This window comes from Leopardus geoffroyi, chromosome D4, assembly GCF_018350155.1.
Source record: "Leopardus geoffroyi isolate Oge1 chromosome D4, O.geoffroyi_Oge1_pat1.0, whole genome shotgun sequence".
Classification (NCBI taxonomy): domain Eukaryota; kingdom Metazoa; phylum Chordata; class Mammalia; order Carnivora; family Felidae; genus Leopardus; species Leopardus geoffroyi.
In genome coordinates, this window is record NC_059342.1 from 12,744,098 (window position 1) to 12,764,779 (window position 20,682).

The window sequence follows — 20,682 nt, forward strand, 5'->3', positions numbered from 1 at the left end:
TAAAACAAGAAAGAATACTACTGGAAAACAAACATATCCAATCTCATTTGTAATCAAAGAAATTGTAAAAATAATAAAAGCACATTTGTCTGTCAAATAGATGAAAATATTTTAAAACTATACAACTGTGGAGTATGCTGTTTATATTAATAGTTATATTCATACTGTATACTATTTGTGTTGTTCGGTTTATAAATTAAAAAATAAGTCCTTTGGGGGACACCTGAGTGGCTCTGTCAGTTAAGCATCCGACTTTGGCTCGGGTCATGATCTTACAGTTCTTGAGTTTGAGCCCCGCATCGGGCTCTGTGCTGACAGCTCAGAGCCTGGAGCCTACTTCAGATTCTGTTTCTACCTCTCTCTCTCTCTGCTGCTTCCCTGCTCACGTGCTGTCTCTCTCTCTCTCTCTCTCTCTCTCTCTCTCTCTCTCTCTCTCTTTCAAAAATAAACATTAAAAATTTATAAACAAATAAGTCTTTCAACTAAAACCAAATATACATACATATATGCATATATGAGTTAGATCTATGAATGGTAAGGATGTAAGGAAATAAGGATTTTCATAAGCTCTAGTATGAGGATAAGTTGCTATAATATTTCTATATGACAATTCAAATACGTGTCTCAAAAAGAAAGCCCCCAAACATGAATACCTTTTTAAAAAAAAATTTTTTTTAATGCTTATTTATTTTTTAGAGAGATAAAGTGTGAGTGGGGGAGGGGCAGAGCGAGAGGGAGACACAGAATCTGAAGCAGGCTCCGGGCTCTGAGCTGTCAGCACAGAGCCCGATGCAAGGCTCGAACCCACGAACCACGAGGTTGTGACCAGAGCTGAAGTCAGACTTTCAACCGACTGAGCCACCCAGGTGCCCCTACCCATGAATACCTTTTAACATAACAATTCTACTTCTAGGGAGTTATCATTAGGGAATAGTCATGGTTATGTACAAAGATTTAGATATTGATCACAGCATTGTTTGTCATGTTGAGAAATTAGAAACTGCCCAGTTATCCATCAGTAGGGGTTGGTCAAATAAGTTGTGGCCAGGCTACAAAGGGCTTAGTAAGATTTAAGCCACAGCCCCTCACCAGGTCAAGGATCTACACTTTCCCTTGGGAATCCGTGAAAATAAGGCCAACAACTGTCTCTCTGTCTCAGACACGAATGAAGCAAAGTCAGTATTCCTATTCAGGTGTTAGCAGGGCACCGCTAAGGTATCTGCTGTCCTCTCCTGACCCCAGGAGAAGTTTATGAAGGTCAAGACAAAGACCTAGATCCTTCCTTGTTTGCTGTTTGTTGATTGCACTCTGCTTGTCTTCCGGTATAATTGGCATTTTTACATCTCCATCCAAGTGAGCTATGATAGCTCCATACTGTAATGTCCATCCTTGAACATGACAATTAAGTTGGTCATTACATTTCATTACATGGGTTAGGGAAGTGCCTAGCTGAGGGTCCTCTCTAAGGGAGGTGGGCCAGAGATAAACCAGAATTGCTTTTTTTCAGCCCACCTGCCTGCTGACAAGAGCATGCAAACAGCAGGAAGGCATTCACACTTATTTTCCTTCAGTGACGATGAGTGACTTAGGGGATAAGTGTATATAATAACACTGTCCTTTTTATTAGGGTGTAAATTAGATTCTGAAGCACTAAAACTCATTTTTGGGTGGGAGGTGTGGTTGTGGGGAGTTGAGAACATTCATCCCTATGGGCCTAAGTAGACATAGGGTCATCAGCTAAGGGCAAGAAGAGTGTCACTGCAGTGAAAGTAGACAGGAGAGGTTACTGGCTGGTTCCACGTTCGCTAGGTTTTTGGGGTTTTTTTAGTTTATTATTATTATTATTATTATTATTATTATTATTTTTTGAGAGAGAGAGGAAACAAGGGAGGGACAGAGAGAGAGGGAGAGAGAGAATCCCAAGCAGGCTCCACACTGTCCATGCAGAGCCTGATACGATATGGGGCTTGAACCCACAGACCATGAGATCATGACCTCAGTGGAAATCAAGAGTTGGATGCTTAACTGATTGAGCCACCCATGCACCCCTCCATTCACCAGTTTTTAAATGTAGCCAATGATCCCTGTAAGATTCAGGTTCTGGTGCCAGCTCACCAAAAACTCTTTATAAACAGACATAAGGCAACATGACAGGAAGCTGGTGGTAAACAGAGGTTCAAGACACGTTTGGTCCACTGCTATTAACTGAGGAGTTTAAAAATCATGCCTTTCATAATCCTATTGTTTTTAATTGAGGCATAATAGACATAATAACATTATATTCGTTTTAGGTATATGACATAATGATTCTAGAATCATACTTTTAAATACCTAAAGCAAAAAAAAGGAGAAAATAGGCTGGTTGGTACAATGAAATATGCTCTTTTGGAGATTTGGCGTAAGATATTTCATGTCTGGGTCTGTAACTGGCTGTCGTGCGATCCTTAGTTTTTATCACAGGGTCTCTGGGCCTTCCCTGATTCTAACACATGACTGATTCTGAGGTCTCTCCTGGAGTGTCTCTTCTCTTTACAGTGACCAAAAGATCCAAAACTAATGCAGATTTCTGAAATCAATGAGCTGAGAGGTCTGAATATTTACCACCAACATACCAGTGAGAAAATTCCACAGTTTATCCACAGGTCTAACACAGTGTGCCCTCCACCCCAGGATGGGAGCCTCCTAGGAGGAGAGGGACTCACGCAGGGAGAAGCTGGAAGCTGCTTAATCTTTGTTGCTTGTCGAAGCCAAAAGTTGAATTAAAACAGATGGGTCTTTTAAGAAAAAGAAGTGTTGGTCAGCTAAAGACTTATTTAAAAACACATGGTCATTCTGCCTTTTGTGGGATCTAAAGACCAAATATAGTATCTGCAGGAAGCATGCTGTTACAATTTAGCAACTATTTCCCAAAACATGGCTGGGATTCTAAAAACGCTAGTCCCAAACCCGTTCTTCTAGAGGAAGCTCCATTCAGCCTGTCTTTAGGGATTCGTGAAAATTCCACCCCTTTAGCCAAGTGTCTTAATACTAGAGTTTTTGTTTTCTTTTGCTTTATGTTTTTTTTTTTTTTTTTTAATTTTTATTTTTAGAATTCTATGGCAGCTTATTGTCAAACAGTTGAACGAATACAATTGCGTTGTATAGAACATCCTGCAGTTGCGTCAATAGCATCTTAATGAAGGGCTCTGGAACTTCGCGGACTGGATTATAGTAATTTTATGAATAATTATTCTACCAACTCTGTAGTCACCATACCCAAATTTATCTGCACAAAGGATTTCAAAGGATTTTAACCTCATCAGAAGAAAAGTTAAATTTAACTCAGAGTCAAACCCTCTGGTAAATTATCGAGGTCCACCACTTGAAACAGGAACCCAGCTAGGTTCATTTTGTGAGCATGGGTAATTTATGGTATTGTTGGCATAGGATTGAAATATTTCTATGCGAAGATAGAAGGCTTTTTCTGGAAACTGTCATTCACATACTTATTATAGGCCCAACTGGGGCTCTTCAATGAGTAAAGTAGGTGGTGGGTTAAGCCAGAAACGTGGCCAACTATGCCTATTGAGCAGGCCATGGAGACAGGCTACTTTAAAAGACAGTGAAAAACCAGTTAATTCAGCCATTGTTTACCTGTTTCATACAAATGATCCTTCTTAACTGCACAAGAAAAGTGTGTAGTTATATATTCCCCAGCTCTCAGGGAAGCTTGGTTCCCCCGCCCTCCCTCCGCAAGATCCTCTTTATTGTGTTGGGTAGCCTTTAAATTATGACACCTCATAAAGTGGAAAATCAGTAACCCTAATTCTTTTAAAAATTTAACCTGATTTGGTTTGGGAAAGTAAGTTCCCGACATACTAACTTACCTACTTTTTCTTTCCTGGGTGTTTTAACTAGGGACTTTTATGGATTTTTATAGGCCTGGGGATCGTCTAGCTCCAGCCTTGTGGCTAGATTCCCATACAGACCCTCTCTCCACCCTCCTCCCCCCAAAAATAACTTTAGAAGACAATTATAGTTCCATACTATAAGGAAATTTTTCTCACTTAATTTTTATGATCTGCTGCCTGCCATTATGTTGTTATGAGGGAATAGACCATTCCTTTTGGAAAGGGAGAAAAATGTAAACAAAGAGAAGAATCAATGGCCCTTTGACAATTTCAAGTTTTCTGAAACAGGAAATTGGAACGGTAGAGCCCTGATCATCTCAGCTTGAGTGTTTGTCCATGTCTCTTGTTTTTAGGCTCCTTTGCCTTTTGTTTTTCGGATTTGAGGATATTTCATTGCGTATTAGAACCACCACCTGGTGACATACAGAGGAAGAGAAAACTAACTCCATCTAGTCTGCTTTTAAAACATCAACAACCGTCCTATTTTGATTGGGTAGAATAAAGTGAGGTTCTGTCATCCACACAGTAGTTTTCCATCACCCCCCAGTGGTTTGCAGCCAGAAGTAATTTTGCCCCCCAAGGGACATTTGTCAATGTCTCGATATATTTTTGATTGTCACGACTAGAGGGTGATATTGGAATCTAATGGATAGACATCAGGTTTGCTGCTTAACGTCCCCTGCAACAAACAATGATCCATAATAATATTAAAATATCAAAATATCAGGAGTGCCAAGACAGGAACACCTGCTATAGATAATTGACCATGTGCACTGTCCCTTTTTAGTACGATAAAAACTAAGTTAAGTAATACTGTTGATCATTACTTGACTATATTTAAAATTATCTGTTTGCAGATACATTTATATAGCTCACCAGTCACTTCCTATTTGTGTTTCCAAAGTTCGTCTAGGTAGGGTTTCTCAATAATGAATATTCTCTATCAAAATAAAAACTGAAGTATCACCAGTACCTAAGGACACAACCTTTAACACAATGAAAAATGGAATTTACACAAATCTCATTTGCCCCTGACTTTCAAGAGATTTGCATAAAATCAGGAGTACCTGCCTAAGGGATATGTTATTTTACTTTGTCCATCTCAAATAGATATTAGTATATTCAGGTTGCCTAGGAATTTTTTTCTAGTCTATGGGAGTATTCCACTGGCTTTGAAATACTGCCTAAAATGAAATAAACACTCTTTTTAAAAAGATCTAAAAATAAATAAGAGATTAATCCCCTCAAGAATTTAGAGCAAGACCAGTTCCCTTCTTGTCACATTTTTAGCTGGACCTCGGGACAGAGTTCTGAAGAAAGATGTTTGGCTTTCCCTTTTCCCTGAGTCAACCACAGACCCCGTCACTAGGTTGCCTGGTCGACCAGCTACCCTAAAGTAACCTTTCCACTTCAAGTAGCCCTCAAAATGTAAGATGGTGGGACAAGAATAGGAGCTGACATTATCAGCATTATTCATAGCACAGTGGAAAAATCTTATGTGTTCCACCAAACAAGCCGATCTTGTCAGGTTTCTTTTGTGTGTTGGAATGCTGATAGGCAAGTGCCAAACAGATCTGAGGTTGGAGGCCATAGTTTGAACCTAGTTCATAGCTGAGTGACCATGGATCTTTTATAAGACAGAACAACATGTGGTCTGGCTAGTATTCTAAGTGTGGAAAGAGTTCTAAGATAGGAACAACCTAGTGGCCTCCTCATGCCCGGAACATCTTTAGCATTTCACTCAACCCATTGTTGGCAGTTCACATATTTTTTGCAATCCTCAAAAAGAGCCAGGAAGTTCTACCATTGGAATTTATGCAATGAGGAAATGTTATATATCTGCTGCGTCCAATTCACTTGACCGCTAGCCATACGTAACTATTGAGCCCTTGAAATGTGGCCAGTGTGCCTGAAGAAATGAACTTTTGATTTTTACTTAATTTTAATTTAGATAGCCACATGTCCTCGTGACTGCTGTAATAAATATTGCCAATGTAGGAAATAATAACTCATTCCACATCTCAATTATAGATGCCCTGATTCCTTTTTTCTTTTTTTTGTCTCAATTATAAATATAACAAGATTAAAGAATGCTTAGAAAATAAGGGAAAATTTGGTTCAATACTCATAATTTCATGAGCCTAACATAAAAGTAAATTTTCAAGTTTTTTTTTTCCATGTACTTCCAGATGTAATTTATCTTATTTTAATTTTAATTTTATCTACGATAACCGGCTTTTTTTCACTTAACACTATGAGAGAAATAGACTTTCACACTACTAATATCCACAAGCTATCAGAGTTAATGTTTGCCTATTTCTTAGATTACGGTACCATAGTTTATTCATTTCCTGTATAATATTTTTAGATTTTGGGTTGTTTCATTGCTTTTGCTTGCTGGCTTACTTGCCTGCTGGTTTGGTTTTATGGTCATTATCAAATTTCGCTATAGCGAACACTTGAAAGCATGTTACTGTTTCTCCTTTTTAGAATACAATTACCTGCTAAATGCTTGAGTCTTACTTAGGTAATGGTTCACAGGGCTAATCATTCCACCACCCCAGATTCATTGTGGAAAAAGTACTTTTCCGCTATTCTGGTGGAAAATAGACTTTAAAACTGCCAAAAAGAAGGAAATCCAGGACTTTTCTCTCTGCAGCACAATTTATTCAGTAAATTAGGAGACAGATTACTATTCTTTCCCCTATAACAATAAACATTACTGATAAAATGTAACTACATTCAGGGCAGATGACATAGACCTTTGTTTTGCAAATGAGGACTATGTTCCCCGGCAAAAATCCTGCAGGTAGAAAACCCTGCCAATAATCTCTAGAATCTATAAAGGTGAAAAAATGAACAGAGATAAAACAAAAACAAAAACACCGCCCTTCATCTTGTCCCTTGTAAACATATATATATATATATATATATATATATATATATTTATATATATACACAAAATATATATATTATATATATATAGCATATATATTGTGTATATATATTTTATATATAGTATATATGTATTTTATATATGCTATATATATCTTATACATATAATATATACAGTATATGTTTTATATATGATATATAGTATATATATACTATGTATATACTATATATATTATTATACATAAAATATATATATGTGTGTGTATATATATATATATACATATATAGAGAGAGAGTTACACATTGTTGTAGCTCTAAACTATCCTTTTTATAATTTAAAGCTGTCTGAATACAGTCCGAGTAAACTTTTATACATATTATAATTAGTAATTATTCTGAAGATACTGGCTTTAAGACGTTTTGCATTTTGCATAGTTGTAAACTGTTACATCATTTTAAAATGTCTTTCTGGGGCACGTGGGTGGCTCAGTCGGTTAAGCGTCTGACTTTGGCTCAGGTCATGATCTCACGGTCCGTGAGTTCGAGCCCCACGTCGGGCTCTGTGCTGGCAGCTCAGAGCCTGGAGCCTGCTTCAAATTCTGTGTCTCCCTCTCTCTCTGACCCTCCCCCGTTCATGCTCTGTCTCTCTCTGTCTCAAAAATAAATAAACATTTGAAAAAAATTTTTTAAATGTCTTTCTGAATAGATTTTGTATTCTAATGGCTGATCACCAAAGAGCACAGAGAGCCTGCTAATAACACAGATAAGTTGAAGACATAACATAATATCAGGATCTAAAAAAAAAATCAAGTGCTCTCATTATTCCTCATTTGAGATTTGGTTTCTGTTACATCTCTCTTTGTCTTTGTTTGAGTTAATATTTGTATTTGAGGGATTGCACATGCACTGAATGACTTTATGCTCAGTGTACATTAGGTTAGGCATGCGAAGCAGCTTTATAAACCACAAAGTACAGTAAGAATCGAATATAAGTGAGAAGTACTCTTTGCTCATCCTGTGTATGAAAAGATTTTAAAATTGGTCTAATGAAAAAGAAATGCAAAACTTCTCTCCCGCCCTCTCTTTCTCTGACACAATGAATTCAATAATTGATGGTATGGACCTGTTTTTCTTTCACATAGAAGACTAAAAATGTTTGGCCTGATAAAATAACTGCATTTAGGGCTTTTATTAGTGATACCATCTAGGGGCATTTATCTTTTCTTTGGAAATGGAACATAAGTCTCCAGATGGCAAATCACTGGGACTTTGTTCACAATATGAATGAAGCGCATTGCCAGAAATTCATTTCCAAAAAATCAATACTGTTTGCCCTGGAAATGTGTGTAAAAATGCTTGGAATACCACCAGCTCTGTATGCACTTTGTGGATTATCTGGGGAAAATATTTAAAACCTGACAGGTTTTCCTCTGCCATCAGTTAACCTCTTGCTTTCTTCTTTCAATTCTCTAAAGAATGTGAACTCATTTTGGCATTAATAGACACAACATATCATTATGAGCTTGACTCTACTTAAAAAAAGAATAGAAGTAATTTCAGGGTCACATATAAATGCTTAGCTGTTACTCATGCCCCCGTGACCCGTAGTTCATGTGGACAATGAAGAGGGGTCTGTAGTTTGCTTGTGCCTGCTTTGGGCTAAGTAAGTCCTAGGTTGTAAGAATTTCCAATGCAGTTAATGGAATTCATAGTTTTATTTTTCTGAATTGCAGGTGGTTTTCATGAGCCTATGCAAAAGTTTTTGGGACTGTGGACTGGTAGCCCTGGATGACATTACGGTACAGTTGGGAAGCTGCTCGTCTCCAGGTAAGGTGGTCACAATTGCAAGCTCCCTTGGTCTCCCAGGCCTATGCATGGCACATCCCGTTTCTCTAAGTATATGCCAAATACATTTAATCTGTGCTAGAGATGCCTGGGTGGCTCAGTTGGTTAAGCGTCCAATTTCTGCTCAGGTCATGATCTCATGGTTCATGGGTTCAAGCCCCACATCGGGTTCTGTGCTGACAGCTTAGAGCCTGGAGCCTGCTTTAGATTCTGTCTCCCTTGCTCTTTGCCCCTCCCCCACTCACACTCTGTCTCTCTCACTGTCTCTCAAAAATAAATAAACATTTAAAAAATATTTTTTAATATGTGCTAGCCTATTTTTTTGCTTTTCTTGCCAGAAGTGTGCCCCTCTTCAGATGTGTGTGGTAAGTTTGGAACTTAAAAATGATGATTTGTTTGCAGTGTGTGACTTTGTACATGTGACTTGACGTCTATATCCTCATCTATGAGAGAGGTAGTAATAGTAATACCTACCTGAATAGTGGGAATGATATACATAGATTCCCTAGTATAGGACCTGGCACAAAACAATGCATTAAAAATAAATGCCTTCTAGTCTAGTTATTATTATTATTATTTTTAATTATGTCTTACATGAATGCAGATTTTCAAACAATGTTGATGAAGTTGTTATTATACAGATACTATACTAAACATGTAATTTTTAAATGATAATAAAATAAATATTTTCTAAGTGAATTAGCTGACAGTGGAACAGTGGACCAGGCATTGAGGATAGGGACAAAATAAAGATGGCAGCTATGTGTTGGACTCGATGTCTAACAAGAAAATGGCGCATACCTCAACCCAGATCATTGGTCTGTATCTCCTAATTACCACTGCATCCTAAACCTTAGGGTATCTATTTCTTTAACAAAGAGGCAAACTGTGGTATCATTCTGGCCCTGAAGGATAATCTCCTCATTTATTTACTTTTTTATTCTGTCTTTTTTTTTTTTTTTTTATGAAATTTATGGTCAAATTGGTTTCCATACAACACCCAGTTCTCATCCCAACAAGTGCCCTCCTCAATACCCATCACCCACCCACCCCTTCCTCCCACCCCCCATAAACCCTCAGTTTGTTCTCAGTTTTTAGGAGTCTTTTGTGTTTGGGCTCCCTCCCTCTCTAACCATTTTTTTTTTCCTTCCCCTCCGCCATGGTCTTCTGTTAAGTTTCTCAGGATCCACATAGGAGTGAAAACATATGGAATCTGTCCTCTGCATGACTTATTTCACTTAGCATAACACTCTCCAGTTCCATCCACGTGGCTACAAAAGGCCATATTTCATTCTTTCTCATTGCCACGTAGTATTCCATTGTGTATATAAACCACAATTTCTTTATCCATTCGTCTCTAAAGACATCCAGATGGCCAACAGGCACATGAAAAGATGCTCAACGTCGCTCCTCATCAGGGAAATACACACTCAGATATCACCTCACGCCAGTCAGAGTGGCTAAAATGAACAAAACAGGAGACTATAGATGCTGGAGAGGATGTGGAGAAATGGGAACCCTCTTGCACTGTTGCTGGGAATGCAAACTGGTGCAGCCGCTCTGGAAAACAGTGTGGAGGTTCCTCAAAAAATTAAAAATAGACTTTTTTAGTCTCTTGATTTGCAAGGTGCTGCAAGGACAACACAAAGAAAAACAAGATAAAAATCTCTACACTTGAGGCATAGAAAAGGGACTGAGGCTTCATCAGCTTGTACTGTATGTCAAATAAAATGAAGTAAAATAATTATTATGCAAGAGATGTAAAAAACGGGATGTTTATTAGAGAAATCTAAGAATCTGGATGCAGGAAGGTACAGCCAAGTTCAGACAAAGAAGTCCCCAGTTAAGTGGGAGGTGACGCCATTCTAATAATAAGAATAATCATGAAAGTTATTGAAGACAGTGTCAAAAGACATAAATATTTGTTTTTGGAAATGGAAAATAAGGCTCCAGGTGACAAAACACCAAGCCCTAATATTCATTTAGCTAACATTTCCTGAGAACTTCATGTTCTAAATACTTCACATACATCATCTCCTTTAAAACTCACAATCCCAGAAGGTAGACAAGAATATTGAAGACAGAAGAATTAAGTCACGTGCTCCACACAAGTTAAACTGTGCCTCCAGAAGCACACTTAGCTTTTGCACATTCTCCACCTCGTCCAAAGCAACTACTGAGTTGTTCTAAGGATTCCCTTCACTCAGCCAGGATTTCTGAAGAAAGCTCCAACATGAGACAATTTATTGTTTTCCATATTTCCATAAAGGCAGTTTGCCTCCAATTTTCAGTGCTTTGTAAGCTCATTCTGACAAGTAAATTCATCAGTCAGAGGAAGTTTCTATCTCAAAGTATCCCAATACTTTTGAATCTAGATTTAAAAAAAAAAATTTTTTTTTATGCTTATTTAGTTTTGAGAGAGAGAAAGGGACAGAGCTCGAATGGAGGAGAGGGAGAGAGAGGAGACACAGAATCCAAAGCAGGCTCCAGGCTCTGAGCTGTCAGCACAGAGCCCGATGCAGGGCTCGAACCAATGAACCATGAGATCATGACCTGAGTTGAAGCTGGACACCCAACCGACAGCCACCCAGGTGCCCCTAAATCTAGATTCCTGATTGTTCTCTGTCCCTGTGGCAGGACCCATGGTAGAGTCCAGGCTCTAGCTAGAGGCAAGAGCTTGGCATAAGAGGGTTGCCAGTTGGGGGCTGGTGGCGGGGGTGGGGGGGTGCTGCCTCTCCATAAGCACAGGCATATGGCCAGGTGACATTCACATGTGCAGAATGGGGAGCCGTGGAATGCATATTCATTGAAAGTGCCTCAGTAATAACAACACCTGCTGTTTCCTCACAGAGGGGCTTCCACCTCCACCTGGAGAGTGTACTTTCGAACAAGATGAATGTGCTTTTACCCAGGAGAGAAGAAACCGGAGCAGCTGGCACAGGAGGAGGGGAGAAACCCCCACCTCCTACACAGGACCAAAGGGAGATCACACTACTGGGGTAGGTGAGTTACGCCACATGGTGCTGTTTCCTAAGGAAACCTGAAATAGCATTGTGGGGGTCATTCACTGCATTTTGAAAGGTGCAAATTTATGTCTCGTGTCTAGAATGAACTACACACGTGATTCTCCGCCCATGGGATAGATCATTAAATATGTGCATTTAAAAATGTTCTTTCCGTTTATGCCTTGCTTATGTATCTTGCTGCAAAGAGGATGGAAATGGGCTTATTACAAAGATTTGCACACAAAAATAATTTAATGAGAAGTAGGTTTAAAAATAAAGGAGAGAGGGACAGTGTGAAGGAAGAAAAAATAGTGATCTAAACTGGAGCCAGAACTAAGGCCCTGTTTGAGAAAGGTGCTGGCAGACGAGACTCTAGGAATCGGCCTCTACACTTTGCAGTGACTGAAACACAGATGGAAAACATGATTCACCGTGTCCTTGGGATAAAAAGAGGTGAAGCGATCCACCAGGGGGTGTGGGTGTTTTCTGTAGCAAATATATGAAGTCCGATAAAACAGACTGACGTTGACCTACTTGTCATCACCATGTGCAGCGATTGTAAACAATGTCAGTGATAAAATAGACTGTGCAGAATAGACCTTTCTCACTGACACTCTTGATGTCACTTGGTGTGTCCATTGGATGCAAGCACTCTCTCTGGTGCAGAGAAGCAGAACTAGCCCGGACAGGAAGCTCGAGGAGATGTTTCCTCAGGGGTCCTAACAGAGAAGCCATTATGATAGTACATACAAGGGTGAGTGGTATAGTGCTATTTCTTACAGCTTACCTCAAGAGAAGTCTACGGATAACACCACAGAGCAACCTACACCATAACCTGTTTGTTGACTTGGCTAAACTTGGTAGGGTGCAATCAGGAACAGTTTTATTTTCTCTTTGGAGCGCTCTCTTCAAACAAATCCTAAAGCATTCTCCGTTCCCCATCCGTTGGCAGAGCCCATAGCTTCCCAGTCCTGTTAAGGTGTTAGACTGGTCACTTAGTTATGTGTGTTTAAAAGTCCAGTCCAAATCACATCTCCAGTTTCTCAGTCAATTGAATCATCTCTCTTTCCCTCAGTTTGGGCCTCACTAACTCATAGTTTGGAGATCAGAAAAGGGAAGAAGGTTCTTTTGTTTTCTCTGTTCTACTTCCTCATCTGCCCCTCACTTCATGATCCTTAATCAGGATAAGTGGAAGAGAGATTGAAAGAAGAGCACTTGTTCAAATAGTTGGTGCTATTTCAGACTCTTTCTTGGCTATTGAATGTCCTCTGTTATGACACATATCAAGTTACTGGCTTTTGGGGGAACTGCATCTTACCATTTCTGACAGTGTGCTCTCTGGCTTATCTCCTGTGACCACCTCTTCTTCCCATAGTGCTTGCTTTCCAAGGTATAACCCACAGAGATTTTCTGCTTGGGTTCCACCTGGCAGTTGGGGCTTGGGTCTTTCCAGGAGCCCTTGGTTCCAGCCACCTTCCCAGTCAGTGTCCATGTAGCCTTAGGTACTGATGCACTCTTGCCTGACTAAGATGATGTGCAGCTTGATCCTACCACTGACTTTTCTTTTGTTCCTACTGCGTTACCCTGTTCTGGGACAGCGTTGCTTCCAGAAGGCATAGCGTTGAAGAGATTCAGCATTGGTCCAAAGGTAGGACAGAATCCCACTTCCAGCACTGAGTAGAAGACTCTAAGGGGGCTCTAAGAGTACACACAGCTGTGTCTGGAAGACAGGAAAGTTAAGAAGATATTTGAAATACTTGTATATGTGAATACTGTCTTGGTTGGGCATAATTTATTGCCCTTTGTAATAGACAAAATCCATTTAGGGCTAGCTTTAGGAACAACTTGATGCAGACTGTGTGATCAGGAGCCAGTTTCTCTCTCCAGCCACCTCCCTGATCCGGTTTTCCTCAATTGGCTGCAATCTTCGACTCTCATCTCATGGTAGCAGAGCAGTGGTAGCAACTGCAGGTCTTTCAACACTAAATCGAATGGAAAGAGATAACTGAAACAAAAATACAAAAAGTCAGTCTCATTGGCTCTGATCGACAATGTCTTGAGGGCAAGTTACTGCTAGCCTTGTTTTTGAATCCCCAGAGGGCTTAATCTTGTACCTTGTATACTATAGATGCTCAAAAATGTTGTTGGAATGAATCAGTCTATAAGCCCTCACTGATGCATATAAACAACTAGCCATTTATTTAGTGAAATCCCTAGAAGACAGGATAGTGGGGATATATCTTTTTATTTTATTTATTTTTTTTTTTTTTAATTTTTTTTTCAACATTTATTTATTTTTGGGACAGAGAGAGACAGAGCATGAACTGGGGAGGGGCAGAGAGAGAGGGAGACACAGAATCGGAAACAGGCTCCAGGCTCCGAGCCATCAGCCCAGAGCCTGATGCGGGGCTCGAACTCACGGACCGCGAGATCGTGACCTGGCTGAAGTCGGACGCTTAACCGACTGCGCCACCCAGGCGCCCCTATATCTTTTTATTATAAGAGGAGTAGAGAAAGGTCAAGAACAAATCAGCTTGAGTTCAAGTCCATTGTAATCACAATGTATTTATGTGCATTTTTCTTGGGTGGGAGGAGGGTTGATAGCTTTTCTTCCATTTCTCAGAAACATCAAAAGGGTAGTGGTAACAGATCTGAGAAGAGATACTCTCAAAGAGACCTATGCTGTGGTGGACTGCCATAGGGGAATTTTCTGGGTAACAGGCCATGGAATGTTTTGGACATGGAAGAGAGGACAAAGCAAAAATAGTAAGCAGTGGAGGGACAGCGTCTCTGAAAAGCAAGAGGAGGGTCACCAGGCCCCAGGAGGTACAACAGACCCATGAACAGAGTCAACCCACTCACTAGGTATGAAACTGTGAGAAAATTATGGAAAATCTCTAAGTTTCATTTGTGTCATCTTAAAAATGAGAATAATTATAGCTACTTACCTATTTACCTGCTTCATTGGCTGGTTGAGTTTAAACATTGAGAGTTTTGGGACCAGACTGCTGCTAGGGTTCAAATCTCAGTTCTACCCTTGAACTTCTCTAAATCTCACTTCCTTATCTGTATGTGGAATAATTAATACCTACCTCATAGGATTATGCATGTATCATTTATGTATGAGACAACATTTAAAATGTGCTTAGGATATGACCTGGTATATAATAAATGCTTAATTAATGCTTTTAATTCATTTGTTCCTTCACTCAACAAATACTCATTGAGTGTCTGTTATGTGCCAAGTTCAGCTTAGGTACTTGGAAACACAGATGAACAAAACAGGCAAAGCAATCATTTGCCCTCATGGGCCTTCTCTTCTAGTAGGCAGGCGACAGACAACAAAGACTATACTTAACCATAAATGATATAGTATGTTAAAAGGCAATAAATTGCTTGAGAAGGTAATCTGGAAAGAGTTGAGGTCCCTATCCTCATAGGTACTGAGAAGAAGTGTTCCAAGTAGAGGGAGCAGCCAGTGCAAAGCCACTTGAGTGGAAGCAGGTTCAGTGTGTCCCAGGAATACCAAGGAGACTGGTTTTGCTAAGCAGGGTGAGCAGGGGAATGTGTACTAAGAAATGAGATCAGAAAAATAATGGTAGGCCAGGCCCTAGAGGACCTTATCATTAGTCAGAAGGACTTTGGGGGTGCCTGGCTGACTCATTCAGTAGAACGTGCAACTGTTGGGCATAGAGATTTCTTTAAAAAAAAAAAAAAAATATATATATATATATATATATATTGTTGTTGTTGTTGTTGTTGTTGTTGTTGTTGTTTTAAAGAATGACTTTGGATTTTACTTTACCTGAAGTGGGAGGACCCTGGAAGATGTTGAGCTTAGGAAGGAGGTGATCTGACCTGGCTTTGAGAGGATCACTGTGGCTGCTATGTTGAGAAAAAACCACAAAGAGAAATGGGGCAAGAGTGAAATCAGAGAGCCCCATCAGGATAAGGCGAGGCATCCAGAAGACAGTATATGGTAAAGTGAGGGTGGATTTACCAATGACAGTGGATTGGACTAGGGTAGTAGCATGGAGGTGGTAAGAAGTGGTGAAATTCTGGATATATTTTGAAAGTAGAGCCAACAGAATCTCTTGATAGGTTAAATATGGGTGTCAGAGAAAGAGAGAAATCAAGAATGATTTCAACGATTTGACATGAGCAGCTGGACAATGGACTTGTCAACAACTAAATAGAAAAGATAGAGTGGATAGGTATGTCAGGAAGATAAGGGAGATTGGGAGCCCAGTTTTAAATATGTCAGAATTGAGATTCTTCAGCGTTTATTTATTTTTGGGACAGAGAGAGACAGAGCATGAACGGGGGAGGGGCAGAGAGAGAGGGAGACACAGAATCGGAAACAGGCTCCAGGCTCTGAGCCATCAGCCCAGAGCCCGACGCAGGGCTCGAACTCACGGACCGCGAGATCGTGACCTGGCTGAAATCGGACGCTCAACCGACTGCGCCACCCAGGCACCCCAGAATTGAGATTCTTAATAGATATTCAAGAGGAGGTGTCGAGTGGGCAGTCAGAAGTTCAGGAAAGATGACTGCTCTGGAAGCTGTTGGTATGGACGATATTTAAAACCATGTGACTGGGAGAGAGCGCTAAGGGAGTAGGAGCAGAACCAAAAGTGGACCAAGGGATAAGCTTTTGGAGCATTCCAAAGTTCAATGGTCAGAGGAGGAAGAACCAGCAAAGGAGACTGAGAATAGCCAGTAACCCTGATGTCATTGTATGGAAGCCACTCTCACGGGGCTATGAGAAATAGGGGCTCAGCAAAGATGTCCCTGCCTTGCCTTCCTCCTCTCCATGAACTCTCCTTCCTCGGCTTTCTTATCACTCATGGCAGTGGCTCTTACTGCTACCTCCATCACTCCCATGCCAGCCTAGTCATAGGTACCTAATCCTTTTATGTGTGTATCAATTTTATCTTCCCAACTCGATTATAAATAACTCGAGGGACGGGTATTTGGACTCAGTATGAGCTTGCTAGTGCTGCCTTCCTAAAAATACCACAAATACTGCTGGGCAGCTTCAACAACAGAAATTGATTTTCTCATAGTTCTGAGGGGCTAGACGTCCAAGCTCAAGGTGTTGACAGGGTTGGTTTCACTCTGAGGCTCTCCTGCTTAGCTGGCAGAGGCCCTCCTTACCTCTGTGTGCTCACGTTGTCTGCCCTTGGCCTGTGGTGTCTTCTCCTTATCTCTTATCGGGATACCAGTTATAGGATTAGGACACACCCTAACAGCCCCATTTAATTTAATTACTTCTTTAAAAGTATCTGCAAATACAGTCACATTCCAAGATACTGGGACACATACAATTCAGCCCATAACGGAGTCCTTTCCCAGAGTTAGTGCTAAACAGGGAAGGAGCTGGGTGAGCCCTTCCTACATAAAGTGGCCCTTGTCCTGCCCTTCACATCTTTCTGCTAAAATAACCTAAACTTGTTTGTACCACATTCTACCCCTTCCCCCTATACACAAAATCTGTGAAAACCTAGCAAAAGCACATTCAGTAGATACTCAATTACTCATAATTTGGCTCCTTTATCTACATTTTTCCTGGCTTATAGGGGCACATGTTAGTTAACTTGGTGTGGCTTTGTATAATGAAAATGTTATGGCGGTGTTTGCTTTGTCTCTCTGAAACTTTGACGGATGTTTCAGCTGGTTGGATGTTTCTGCAAAGACTGTAATGCAAAACCTCTTAATGTGTTCAATATTCACTCCCAGCAAATGCTTTATGCATTAAATGAAATTCTCTGGTGCACAATCAAGAGAATTCTGATTTTTTTCAGCAAATTGCTTCTAGGGTCTGCCTTCTCCTCCATTCTTTTTCTTGCTTGTTTCAAAACAAATTTTTAAAAGGTTCTCAAGGCACCTTTCCATTTTCTAACTAAAGAAAGTCTTTTACAGGTTATATCTCTTTATGCCTCTCTACAATAATGCAGATGAGGCAGCAAATTTTGCTGTGGTCACCTACATATATAGCATCAGATGGAAGGTATTTTGGTTCTGTTCTTAAAATTACTGTAACAATCGTTTCACTCAGGAAATAATGTTAGCTAGTGATCATTTATGGAACATTTGCCATGTGCAGGCACTTTACTGGGAGCTTTACATCTTGCCTTAGTCAGTATGAGCTGGTCTAACAAAAATACCACAGACTGGATGGCTTACACAACAAACATTTATTTCTCTCGGTCTGGAGTCTGGAAAGTCCAACATCAAGGTGCCAACAGATTCTGTGTCTGGTAAGAGACTGCTTCCTGGTTCATAGACAGCCATCTTCTTATTGTGTCCCCACATGGCCGAAGGGGCAAAGGAGCTCTCTGCGTTTTCATTTAAAATGGTACTAATCCCATTGTTGAGGGTTCACCCCTCGTGACCTAATCAGCTCCTAAGGGCCCTACCTCCTAATACCATTCACATTGGGGGTTAGGATTTCAACACATAAGTTTCGGGGGGACATGAACATTCATTCCATAAACACATCCTTACCACAACCCGTAAAGTTAGAGGAAGTGCCTGTTTTTCACATGAGAAAACCAAGGCTCAGAAAAGTTAAGTGTTTTTCCAGAGTCACACAGCACTAACAAGTAGAGTGGGGACAGAGTCTCAGGAATGGCAGGCTCTAATGGCCATATTCTGTCTACTCTGTCTCACCAGAGTTTCCCCGCCTACATGATACTAAGAGACCACAAATGACCAGGAACAGCTGTGACAGCTTATATGTGAAAGGCACAATACTTCATGTAGCAGCATAATCTCACCCCCAAAACCCTTCACCCAAAGAGGGGTATCTTCTTTTGGAAAGGGTATATTCAAGCTGATGGTATTTTTAGACATCTATAGAAATGCATCTAGCAGAAAGTAAATTCTTTTCTGAGCTATTTTAATGTCAGTGAACCAGTGTTGTAAATTTAACTCCCTGGCTGCAGCCTGCACACCTATCGTGTATCCTAAGCCCTGAAAGAGTGGCTTCTTTCTCTAGCCTCCAATGGCTTGAGCCATATGTGGGAGGATATATTGGCTCTCAGATCACATTATGACAAGCATCACCCCTTCAAAAATGAAAGCATGAGCCAATAAAGGCCCCATTAAAACATTTGTTTATTTGTTAAAGCCACCAGTATCACAGGCGACATGTATATAAGATGAAACATCTTAGAACTGGGAGTGGTCATAAATTTATACAGTGCAGCATCCAGATGATCTTCATTTATTCCACTTTTTCTGAGCATCTGCTGTGTCTTGTGCACCAAATAATTGCCCCCAGAATTGTAATAAGTAAAGTAATAAGAGTTAAGTTCTAGAGATGATGGAACCACATGGAGAGAAGCAGCTAGCTCTCCTTGGGAGCATCTTGATGGATGAGTGAGAGTTCACCAAGAAGAGTGGCAGGGTGAGGTAGCATCCACGTGCAAGGTATGGAACCACTAAGCAGTATGGCAGCTTCAGGGAATTCCTAAATGGTTCTACTTGGCGGGTCTAGAGGACACTGCCAGACAGGATTCCCAAGAAAGTGAAGTCCAAGATACAGGTTTGCATGCAGGTAGTATTTTTTGAGATGTGATCCCAAGAAGCAGAAATGTGGGGCAAAGGCAGCAAAGCAAGGAACCAGGGAAAGCTGATACAAGGATGCATCATGAACTTGGCCACTATTGTGTCCAACTGTTGCTTGATCCTATGGGAACTTCTGAGAAGCCATGGAGATTGCCAGAAATATTTTGGAGATTTTGGAGTTTTGCAAAGCAACCCCCTCCCCCACCAGATATCCCAGGACCTACTTTTTATTCTTAACAATTTTGGGTCAGTCTTTTGTTAGCTTCAATTGTTAATATCACCTAAGGCAGTTGTAATGTTAAACAATCATTTAACTGATTGCTTTTGACAAAAGCCCCTGGAGATAAGGCTGTTCATACAAAGTAAGGTCTACCTCAGTCAAATTAAATCGAGAGAAGCCCTGAGAATGGAACTTTTCAGTGAGTTGCCAAATAGGTCAAATAATGATCATTTTCTGGGGACAGAGCTTTAGGGAGCTCCAAATCAGTTCTGCCCCTTGCAGAATGACTGTAGGCTGATGCTTTTTATGGATACTTTAGTTGTAAAGCTCTTGGTTTTCAATTATGTCTCGGAGTAGGAGTAGGAGTAGGAATAGGAGAGATTAAGACGGGATTAGGGCAGGTTAAAAGCTCATCTTTCTTAGCAAGATTGTCATTTTTCTTGAACACTCCTAGATTGCTATATGCCTTTAGTTAATTTCCAGAGTTCTGAAGAAGTTGATTTGACAGTTTTTTTCCAGTGTTCTCATTGCTTTTATAGGAAACACATTTTCAAGAGGTCCTTACTCTGTATTGTATTCCACATGTATGTAGTCCACATCCCTCCTCCAGCCTGTTTCTCTTTAAGAGACTCAAGTTCTTTCATGAACTTCTTCATCTTAATCTATTTCCTGGACATAATATAAATGCTCAAATTATTAAGTTACTAAGCATAGTTATTTTACACCTCTTAAAAGTGATCGTGCTTATAGCTGGGTCACCTGTGGTCCTGTTTCTCTTGTCTGTTTTTCCCCCCACTTTGGCGCAGTTTCTTGAAATCTTTGGTGTTTTCACTGAATACTGGACATTGGGAATGAAAAATGATAGAATCCTTGGTGATGAAGTTTTTTTCCTCCAGAGAGGATTCAGCCTGTTCTCAAATAGACAACTTGAGACAAGCAGGTCACCTCAGTCCCATCGGACCTGGGCTGACTTGAGCAGGTATTGCTTTGCTAGACCACCCTCTCCATTCTCCCCTACCCCTAAGGTATATTCTCTGAGAGCATGCCCTGGGGGTTTATTAAGGGCCCTCCTCTTCAGTACGTCCTAAACTTTAATTTTTTATCTCTTCAGCTGGTGAGATTGCTGAAAACTTTGTTCTGCATTTGGCTTCTTGGCAAGAGGCCCTTCTTGCCCTCTACTGCTCAAGCGTTCAGCACAAGCCTCAAGGGAAGATTGCCAAGTGATGGGCTCACTGTTCTGCGCCTCTCTTTTTGC

The 20,682-nt window shown here is 40.4% G+C and overlaps 1 protein-coding gene across 8 annotated transcripts in view; it reads left to right on the forward strand.

Annotated features, from left to right (window-relative positions):
• Window positions 1-20,682, forward strand: part of MAMDC2 (MAM domain containing 2) — a 403,751-nt gene that overhangs the window by 364,454 nt on the left and 18,615 nt on the right. For 7 of the 8 annotated variants that reach the window (XM_045468454.1, XM_045468452.1, XM_045468451.1 and 4 more), the window contains 2 exons: window positions 8,519-8,612; window positions 11,481-11,633. In XM_045468454.1, the coding sequence (XP_045324410.1) occupies window positions 8,519-8,612; window positions 11,481-11,633 (247 nt within the window). The remainder of the gene's footprint in view (window positions 1-8,518; window positions 8,613-11,480; window positions 11,634-20,682) is intronic. The other variant, XM_045468455.1, reaches the window with a different exon arrangement.